The 11,180-nt window shown below is 30.8% G+C and overlaps 1 protein-coding gene across 1 annotated transcript; it reads right to left on the reverse strand.

Annotated features, from left to right (window-relative positions):
- Positions 1–7,392: 7,392 nt before the first annotated feature.
- LOC132612858 (uncharacterized) lies at positions 7,393–8,020 on the reverse strand. Its single transcript, XM_060326937.1, has 2 exons — positions 7,757–8,020; positions 7,393–7,593 (listed from the first exon to the last, which is right to left on the reverse strand). Exons 1-2 carry the CDS (start codon positions 8,018–8,020, stop codon positions 7,393–7,395), a joined length of 465 nt encoding a protein of 154 aa, XP_060182920.1.
- Between the last annotated feature and the right edge of the window lie 3,160 nt (positions 8,021–11,180).

Genomic DNA, 11,180 nt, shown 5'->3' on the forward strand with positions numbered 1-11,180 from the left:
AGTTGTTTTTGAATAATGATAATATATATATATATATATATAGCCGAAGACTGTAACCATGAGTTCGAACGAAATAAAGGATTGGATAGTAATGCATGTTTCTTTTGTAAATGGTACTCTAGTAGAGACTCTGATACCAAAGTGATACAAACAGTATTTAGACTATTTGTAGAAAATGGAATAATAATTAGTAAGAAAAAAAAATATAAAGTATATATGTTCAAAACACAATTAATATAACATTGTAGTTTGTGCTCCGTATCTAAAATTTTATTATATTAATGTTTGCTATGAACACAAAATCGGCAAATTTATTAATATTTTTTAAAAGAGAAGACTTGTTTAAAAGGAAACTATTTTCTTCTCTTTGAGATAAAACAATAGCAATATTTAAGCATCAGTTGATACTTTCAATTTTAATTCGATTAATTTAAAGGTGTAAAATACTTATTATTTTTTATCAAATTTTGATTTGGACAATTCTAATTCAAATTATTAAATTAATTTTACATGTTTAAAACGAAACAAAGTAGAAATTGATTTTTTATTTAAACAAAGAAATACTATTTTTTTAATTTTTAGTAAATATTCTCGGTTTAGCTAATTTTACTTGTCATGTTGTCTTTTGCATGTTTTTTTTAAGAAAACGTCGATTAGAATTATAATTTGACTAATTTACCTTATTCATTATTTGATCTGCATTTGATATATTTTTTTTACGACATTAATTTCTTTTCACATTTATTAGAGTAAGAATAAAAATAAAAAAGTAATTAAATTCTATCTTATTTTAAAATATAAATATTTTAAGTATATTTATTTTATTAAACATAACAAATAAATGACATGGCGGAATAACAAATACAACAGTTTAATATCTAGATTAGATCTCAGGCTAATATAAAAAAAGAAAGGAAATTGTATGGTTTGACTACTTACCCTTTTGAAGAAAAGCAATTTCATGGATTGACACGCACGTGGTAATGAATTCATCATTATTAACTTAATGAGATACATTGGAAATTACATGAATATTTTTTGATTTTTTATTAGGGGGTGCACTTTTTTTTTTTGGACATTATTAATTTGCACTATTTTTATGCATATATATATATATATATATATATACTATGTTCAAAAAACGATTAATATAACATTGTAGTTTGTACTCCGTATCTAAAACTTTATTATATTAGTGTTTACTACGAATACAAAGTCTGCACTTTTTTTTTTGACATTATTGTTTTTTAATATGGGGTTCACTTTTTTTTTTTTTTGATATTACTTGATTTTGTTAATATGGGGTCCACTTTTTTTTACCGTGAGTTTGGAGATGGTGGATCCACTTTTTATTTTTTTTTATTTTTTTTATATTGCTTGATGTCGTTTAGTATGAGATCCACCCTTTATGGGGTGCACCTTTTTTTTTTTGGACATTATTAGTTTGTACTATTTTTATGCATATAATATATATAAACATATACTATGTTCAAAACACGATTACTATAACATTGTAGTTTGTGCTCCGTATCTAAAACTTTATTATATTAGTGTTTGCTACGAATATAAAGTCTGCACTTTTTTTTTAACATTATATTTTTTTTAATATGGGGTTCACTTTTTATTTTTATTTTTTATATTGCTTGATTTTGGGAATATGGGGTCCATTTTTTTTTCCCCATGAGTTTGGAGATGGTGAGTTCCATTTTTTTTTCTCCCTTTTTTTTTTATTGCTCGATGTTATTTAGTATGCCCCCCCCCCCCCCACTCTTTTTTTTAAGGGACAACAGACGACTTTATATAGTTTTTTTTTTTTTATATTGCTTGGTGTTGTTTAGTATGGGCCCCATCCTTTTGGACATTATTAGTTTGCACTATTTTTATGCGCGCGCGCACACACACACACACACATATATACTATGTTCAAAACACGATTAATATAACATTATAGTTCATGCTCCGTATTTAAAACTTTATTATATTAGTGTTTGCTATGAATACAAAGTCTGCACTTTTTTTTTTGACATTGTTTGTTTTTTTTAATATGGGATTCACTTTTTTTTTATATTGCTTGATTTTGTCAATATGGGATACTATGTTCAAAACATGATTAATATAACATTGTAGTTTGTGCTCCGTATCTAAAACTTTATTATATGAGTGTTTGCTACGAATACAAAGTGCACTCTTTTTTTTTTTGACATTGTTTGTTTTTTTAATATGGGATTCACTTTTTTTTTATATTGCTTGATTTTGTTAATATGGAGTCCACCTTTTTTTTTCCCGTGAGTTTGGAGATGGTGGGTTCCACTTTATTATTATTTTTTTTTAAATTGGTTGGTGTTTTTTTGAATTTTTTTAATATTGGTTGATGTTTAATATGGGGACCACACTTTTTTTTAAAAGTATTTTAAGTATGTTGCTGTACAATATTTTCATTTGCTCCCACTAATGGGTTAATACGCATGTGGCAATAAATCCATCCTTATTGATTTAATTGTTTGATTTTCTAAGTACTTTTGTATTTTAAGTATGTTGCTGTACAATAATTTCATTTGCTCCCTCTAATGGGTTGATACGCATTTGGCAATGAATCCATTAGGCTATATGGGCCCACAATTTTTCTTTTCAAAAATTGGAAAAGGGATATATATATATATATATATATATATATATATATATATGTTGCTGTACAATAATTTCATTTGCTCCCACTAATGGGTTGATACGCATGTGGCAATAAATCCATCATTATTGATTTAATTGTTTGATTTTCTAAGCATTTTTGTATTTTAAGTATGTTGTTGTACAATAATTTCATTTACTCCCTCTAATGGGTTGATACGCATGTGGCAATGAATCCATCATTATTGATTTAATTGTTTGATTTTCTAAGCATTTTTTTTAACATTGTTTGTTTTTTTAATATGGGATTCACTTTTTTTTTTTTTAATATTGCTTGATTTTGTTAATATGAGATCCACTTTTTTTTCCCGTGAGTTTGGATGTGGTGGGTTCCACTTTGTTTTTTTTTTTTTATTACTGGTTGGTGTTTAATATGGGGCCCACAATTTTTTTAAAATATTAGTAATTGTTTAAAATATGTGGGCCACAATTTTTTATTTTTTTAAATATTAGTAGTTGTTTAAAATATGTGAGCCCATAATTTTTTTTTTGGTCCCACAAACGGACGACAAAAAAGTGCCCAAACCAACCTTTCTATATAGTAGTAATATTTATTGAGTTATGAAGTAGAAATTAGAACATATAAAAATAGACAATGTAAAATTTTTTATTGAACATAAAATAAGTAAGCATATATGTGTTGACATCCAACTTTATCTCTCCACATTTTAAGTTAATTTATTAAGCTCCTTGAATTTTAAACAGAGTGGAAATATCTATTTGTTATTATTATAAAAGTCAAAATTATTTTGGTGCTTTTTGCCATTTCATTTGAAAAAATACTTTAATATATATTTTGTAGACATTTTACTATAATTTAAGCATTAATTTTGTTTATGTAAATTAATTAAATCTTTCCTAGAGTAGAAAATGTATTTGATGTTTTGAAAAGTACAAATCATTTCAAAATAAAGAGTTACCTAATTACGTACATATTTAAAATTACCAACTTATAACTATTTACGGCTTGTTACTGTATAGTAGTCTATTTACGATATTTATGTTTATCTTTGTGTAGGCCAAGAAATTTGATTAATTAATTTGAAATATAATTCAGTCTCAATTTTACTCCAATTTGGTCAATTTTTAAAATTATATTCGAATTTCTGTGCAAGAAATTGATTTTGATTTTAACTTAAAATAAATTGTTTATTCTTGCAACTGACTTAGGTTATGATTGAAATAATTTTGGCTACGAGTTAAATAGAATCTACTACAATTTCAAGGTTCAAATAAATGAACCGAAATGATTGAGATAAATTATTTCTCACAGTAATTCTTACCAATACAGTGACAGAATCATGGCCAAATTATTTGGAAAATAATAATCATGCAAAATTATGTGATAGATCTACAATTAAAAAATTATCGTAAAACTTTTCATATAATAATAATATATTATCTATTGTAATGGATTAATGATAGATTTACTATCACGATTTTATTATAACTGATCATTAAAGATGTGCACTGCGCTAATCATTACAAAAATTGTACTGAATATATACATTTTAGAATGAGTTTTTGAGATATGAAAAATAAGAACATATAAAACATCTATATAACATTAAAAAAATTCAAAATATTTTATTGAACATAAAATTAACTTTAACTATGCATATATGTGTTGACATTCAATTTTGACACTCCACATTTTGTGTTAATTCATTAAGTTTCGTGAATTTTAAACGAAGTAGAAATATCTATTTGTTATTAGTATTTAAAAGTCCATTTTTTTTTTCATATTCTTCCTATTTTGCCATTTCATTTGGCAAAATACCTTAATATAGTTTATGTATATACTTTATATCATTTAAGTATTAATTACATGTTATTTCCTAAAGTACATTATGTATTTGATATTTTAGAAATTATAATTCATTTCAAAAAAAGAATTGCTTAATTACATACATATTTAAATTTACTAACTTATAACTATTTACGGTTTACTGTTATATATTTAATCTATTTACTGTATTTATTTTTATCTTTGTTTAGTCCAACAAGTTTAAGTAATTAATTTAATACATAACTCAATATCAATTTTACTTCAATTTGGTCAATTTTTCAATATATTTGAATTTGGTTTAATTGTGCAAGAAATTGATTTTAATTTAAAACAAATAGGCTATTCTGGAAACTAATTGCTATGATTGACATAATTTTGGACTGTGAGTTAAATAGAATTTGGCTATAAATGCAAGGTTCATAATGTGGCTTAATTGTCCAACATTTGGCAATCTAGACCCCCGTATTCAATGGACCAATCCTCTAATTGTTATTTATCGGATCAAAGACATGTCTATCATTGATGATCTTTTAATTTATAACTACAAATGTTTTTGCTAGCCAATAATTGCTCTATTTAATTACGAAATTTAAATGATAGATGTTTGAAAATTGTATTATCTGTGACAAAATTTTGTTGTGACTAAATTATAGGTAAATAGAGACAATAATACAATCGTCACTAATTGTTTCAGCTATTAGTGACAAATTAAATATAAAATTTTGTGGCTAAAATTTACAATGATTAACAACAAATACTAATTCGTCGCTATTGTATCATTATATTTTTTGTGACGAAGGTTTTTCGTATCCAAAATTTAAGTAATTTTAGGACAAAAAATGATTCGTCACAAATTAGGTACATCATTAATGACTAAATAATGTGTCATTGATAACCTTAAATTCGTGGCTAATAGTACTCAATAAATGGCGGCAACTCATATTTTGGTGGGAAATTTTAGTGGACAAAACTTTGCTACGATTTTTTGTATTTCGTCACTAAAAGTTTGTGCCTCATGTATTTAAAGACGAAATATAATTTTCGTCACGAAAAATGAACATTTGGTGACGAATTTCGTGTCGTAGCTAGTAATTTCGTAGCTAAAAGTCACATTTGTTGTAGTGTTTCCCGTTCTAGTTGTTGTTCCATTGAGAAAATGGCGTTACTGCATCTAGACCACAGTCTTCTTCACCTTACTAGCTGATCATCTTTGGTCTTGAAACGCTGAAACAAACAGTGCGGTCCCAGGCAAAACTGTCAACAACAACATACCTAGTGTAATCCCACAAGTGGGTTCTGGCCCAGGCAAAACTGTCAACAACAACATACCTAGTGTAATTCCACAAGTGGATTCTGGCCCAGGCAAAACTGTCAACAAGGATAATTGACTTCTGTCACCAAAAAAGACTACCTTTGTTTTGCTCGAAGGCTCAGATTTCGTGTAGTTTAAAGCAAATGTGTAGACGATAATCAGTGATGTCGAACCGACCTAAATGATTCAAAAGAAGTAAAAAGGCTATTAGAAACAAGGCACGAAGCTGGGTGAGGAATGACTGGTTTATTGGCATGAAATTGAGATGTTACTTTATTCATTCCATTTGTCAAGCAAAAAAAAAAAAAAAAAAAAAAAAAAAAACTTCTGTTATCTCATTTTCAGTTTTCGCGTTTATTTATATTTCTATTTTGCTCTTTTAGTTTTCGTATCCAATTACTATTAACATGCTTATTGTTTGACATATATAAATGGTCCTCGTGGTTTAGATCTTTGACCGACAAAGTTTTGCCTTTTTCACTTTTAAGGTGCACCATTGTGGGGCCTTAGTTCAAAGATTCCAGGGACGTTATATTCTTCGACTTTGGATGTGGTGAACGTCTTAAGTGCTGCAGTTTTGGAAGAAAAAAAGTAAGAACAATTTCACTTTGAAACGGAAGTTGATTATTCTTAGGATAATACTTTGCATCATTGAGGCTGGGTTTGGGAGGATACAGATTGTTGTTGAGCCCTCAGAACATTTTCATGGGGCTGGCAGTTTAATCTCTTTGGATTTTGGACATGCTAAATCTCAATCTGAGAAGTTGATCAGGAATGAGATGAATAAATTTGCGATCAGGAAATGTTCTCTGATTGTGAAGAGTTCTGGATTCAGACTGTAGTGTCAGAAGATCATGCTATAGGCAACAAAGATATCAGTCCTGAAGGTGGGCTTCACGCATCTTGGTAGATGACTGATGATTGGAAGCTATGTTATTTTAGGTTTACCTCATCAATATAAAGAAGCCAGCTAGCTTCATTCATGACTTCCCTTTGGATATGTTGGATTATGTTGAACCTCTGCCAATCACTGAATTGTGATTTATATATTACTCTAAGTTAGATGGGGTTCCAAATTGTTGTTAGGCTCCAATACTACTGATTATTATCTAGTATTTTGCCATTGCATGCTATTCTTTGTACAAGACAATTTTATCTAGTGTTTAATTGCTCCAATGAAAAGGTTTTAAAAAATAATAAATGAAGAAAAAGTTTTGCTGTCTTTTCCCTGCTTTAACCTTTATTCCTGATGGGAAAAATTAAACTAAACATTCCAGCATACATTTGTTTTCTTAACAATTAGCTACAATTGACCAAGTACCGCAGTCTTTTATAAAAATCTATGACCCAAAAGAAAAAATCAATTCGAAGTTGTCTAGCTTGTACTAATATATATCAGTAAGTTTTTTGTTTTCCCATTTACAATAAAAATGCACTTTCCGAACTCGCTTTAGCCGATGCTTATTCTCTAGATACCGTCATTGCTTCTTCTCCGGGAAAAGAAAACACCATCTAATTCGTTCTCTAAAGTTGTAAACTAATTGCTGCTTCCCCGTCTTTACAAGAGTTGCAAGTCATAAGATGGTGAAGAACAACAAAATATATATCACCAAATTAAGTCGTCAATATCTATCAGCACGTCATCAGCCCAACTCATCTCCTGTTGGTAGTAGGAGCAGTACCCTTCGTTCATCTTCTGAGTTTTTGTGCAGTAATCATCTTGAGGTTCGTACAACATAGCTTCTATAGTTCTCGCAACATCTTGTTCTGTTACCTCAACCTCCTTCACCTCCTTCTCTTTTATATTCTTCTTGATTTAACAGATATTAAAATCTTGCTTAAGAATATGATTTTCCTCAAAGAAATCATCCCCCACGAAATATTCTCTCATCAGCCAATTAATTAATACTACTATTTTGCTTTTCTTCTTTACTGTTACTTCGATATTTTAAATTTCTTCTAAACCCCACCACAGATCCCTTGCGATTCTTGATATGTTTACCACTAGTTTGGCCTCTCCAAGTCCCGTTGGCACAAGTTCGACAATGCCTTTCATCTGATTTCTTCCTCCTCTTCAACGGTGCAATAAAGTAGCCAACTTTCTCTTCCAAATTCGAAGCTTCAAGAATCGCCGATGGAGGTTGATCTCCATAGATTTGTGCAAGCCGAATAGGGCATTGACTCGGGAAAGATTCATCCCTCAAGAAACTTTTGAGATAGTTGATTAACTCCATTTCAGTTGGAGTAATGATAAAGTGAAGTTGGTAAAAAGTGGAAGGGGTTGGACGAGATAAAGTAGACAAAAGAAGTCAAAACTTGAATTTGAAAAATGCTGATTGAAATTGCAAAACAACGCGTTTAGGCTCCAACATGCCTTCGAGCGCATCTTGGTTTTTTCTCTGATGACAGAAACAACACGTTTAAACCCCAACGCCCACTCGCCATACGCTCTCTGCAATATGCATGTATATTCCCTTAGCAGAGAAAAGGAAATAAAGGTGAAACTAACGGGAAACTTTGTGCATTAAAGGGGGCACCAGATATATAGAGCAATTAATACCCTTCCAAGGTGAGTTTCTTTAGGTGTTTTTGATTGGATTTCATGAATTAAATGCCATTTCTAACACCAAAATCTCATCAAACCTTCTAAATTTCTTCTAAATCTGCAAAACACTTTGAACGGGAAAAGCTAGGGTTCTTCAAGTGAGGTAAGATTCTTCATCGTACCTGTAAATATTGCTATCATTGAAGATTATAAATGATGTTAGGGTGTACGAAACACAACATAGTTAGAGATTTTACATGGAACCTAAAAATATTTTAGTCTATGAACTTCAAAATCTCAACAAGGAAAAATTAAATATGACATGAAAATATTGGAGTCTTAGGAGCATAAGTTGATATTGAACGGTATAATTATTTATGACATACCCGAATAATCATTTATAGGATTCAATGATTCTTAACAACAGATTTATCTCTTCGCTATCTGCACTTGGTATAGTTATTATGCATCAAAGATGTTTTATAAAATGCTTAAGTGATATTAACTAAGGATTATTTAGTTGGTTTTGAAAGAAATTCGATTATGGTAGTCACCAAGAGGATTTGGGAAGGCAAAGCTAAGGTGAGTTAAGATATGCCTTTACTACGGTTATTTTCTCACAAAATTATGCCTTAAAAGTGTTTGATGAAATATCTTAAGAGTGTTAATGCATAATTCACAGGGACGACCTCTAGGAACTGCTTTAAAGAAACTGAAAATGTGCTTAGAAATGACTATATGACACCGGATTAATGCCTTCAAAAACATAAAATGATACTAATAAAACAAGCATATCAAGAATACAAATCATAAAGAGATACCATATATATATATATATATATCTACACATGCTAAGCTGGAAAGTTTACGAGCAAGAGCTGCTTGGCATGCAAACGGTATAATTACCAAATTTACAGCCAAACTATTTTCTGAAAATAAAAATAACTAAAATGCTTGAACCCATCGAGGTTTTCAATTTATTCTCTTTTCTCTGCATCGTTATGACATTCTTCTTGCGTTGCTGAGGTAGCCCCAATGGTGGCACTTGCATTTGCACTGTCTCTGGAAGTAATAAATATAAATAATACAATTACAAAATTAGTAATTATTATTGCGGTATAATATCTTTATATTATTTGGTAGCATATTTGTAGGGAGATAATTACCATATATTAGTTAGTTTCCTTATTTTACTAATTACCATATATTAGTTAGTTTCCTTGTTTCACTAGGATCTTAGTTTCCTTGTTTCACTAGGGTTCAAGATTGTATCCTATATATATTCTCTCGTGGTGAATGAATGGAACAAGTCAAGATTGTATAGTTTCTACATGGTATCAGGCCACACGTTTTTTTTCTTCTCTTCATCGTAAATTTCCATGGCCGGTGACGCCGTACCTCCTCCACCACCACCCAAAATTGAGTCTAATTCTCCCTATTTTCTCGGTCCTCAAGACCGACCCGGGGACTATATCACGCCTACTCGTTTCAAGGGCGCATCAAATAACGCTGCCATCGGTCAGCACTTTACTTCCGATCAATGGAAGGCTATTACGGGATTTTTTGGTAATGCTACAATTCCCGAAAATCGCTTGAATGGTAAGTTTGATGTTTTTTCTTGGATTATTGACACTGGTGCTACTCATCATGTTATCGGTGAGAAATCTTGGTTGTTTGATGTCCATACTGTTGATTGTCCTATTGGTTTGCCTAATGGTGAAAAGGTGCTTGCTTCTTTGGAAGGTTCTGTTCAACTGTCAGATAAAATCACCTTACATCATGTCCTTTATGTGGCTTATTTACGTTGCAACTTACCCTTCGTCCCCCAACTTACTGATAATTTACATACTATTGTCTCTTTTAATTCTTATATGTGTGCTATTCATGACCCACTGAAGGAGCTGATTGGAACGGGAGTTAGGAGGGACGGACTATACTATTTTAGCAAACCGGACATGGTGCAACATGTGTCTACTGTCGTGGCAACGTCCGCATTGGAATTGTGGGATCGACGATTGGGGCATCCTTTCGAGAGAGTAGTTAAGTTGCTTCCTCATGTCAGTAGTGATAAGAGTAGTTTAGCAAAGGATTGTGAAGTGTGTTTACGTGCTAAGCATCCTAGAGACAAATTTCCTTTAAGTGATAATAATGCATCTAGAATATTTGAGAAAATACATTGTGATTTGTGGGGCCCATATTGCCATGTTTCGTCGTGTGGAGCTCGTTATTTTTTAACAATTGTTGATGATTTTTCCCGAGCTGTTTGGATTTACTTGTTGGTTGATAAAACAGAAGTGTTTCCGATGTTTATGGCTTTTGTTGCTATGGTTGATCGACAATTTAATCAAACAATTAAAGTTGTACAAAGTGATAATGGTATAGAATTTAATTGTTTGATCGATTATTTTTCCGCTACTGGTATTTTGTTTCAAACCTCTTGTGTGGGTACTCCGCAACAGAATGGGAGGGTAGAGAGGAAGCATAAACATGTGTTGAATGTTGCAAGGGCTCTCAGATTTCAGGCCAATTTGCCTATTTTTTTCTGGGGTGAATGTGTTCTTGCTGCATCTCATCTCATAAATCGTACCCCCACACCCAAATTGGAAAATAAAACACCTTTTGAAATTTTATTCAATAAACCTCCTTCTTTTGATGCTATTCATACTTTTGGGTGTTTGTGCTTTGCTCATAATAAAAAAACTCAGGGTGACAAATTTGCTAGTCAGAGCAGAAAGTGTTTGTTTGTGGGATATCCATTTGGTAAGAAGGGGTGGCGGTTGTTTGATCTTGATACAAAGGAATTTTTTGTCTCTCGTGATGTAAAGTTTGTGGAGGATGTGTTTCCTTTT

This window comes from Lycium barbarum, chromosome 10 (genome assembly GCF_019175385.1).
Source record: "Lycium barbarum isolate Lr01 chromosome 10, ASM1917538v2, whole genome shotgun sequence".
Classification (NCBI taxonomy): Eukaryota; Viridiplantae; Streptophyta; class Magnoliopsida; order Solanales; family Solanaceae; genus Lycium; species Lycium barbarum.

Bases quoted from the DNA above. Each gene is read 5' to 3' on its own strand.
- LOC132612858 (XM_060326937.1), bottom strand. From the start codon at position 8,020: ATGGAGTTAATCAACTATCTCAAAAGTTTCTTGAGGGATGAATCTTTC. The intron at 7,594-7,756 runs GTGGGGTTTAGA...TAAATCAAGAAG, and splicing joins AGAATCGCAAGGGATCTGTG to AATATAAAAGAGAAGGAGGT.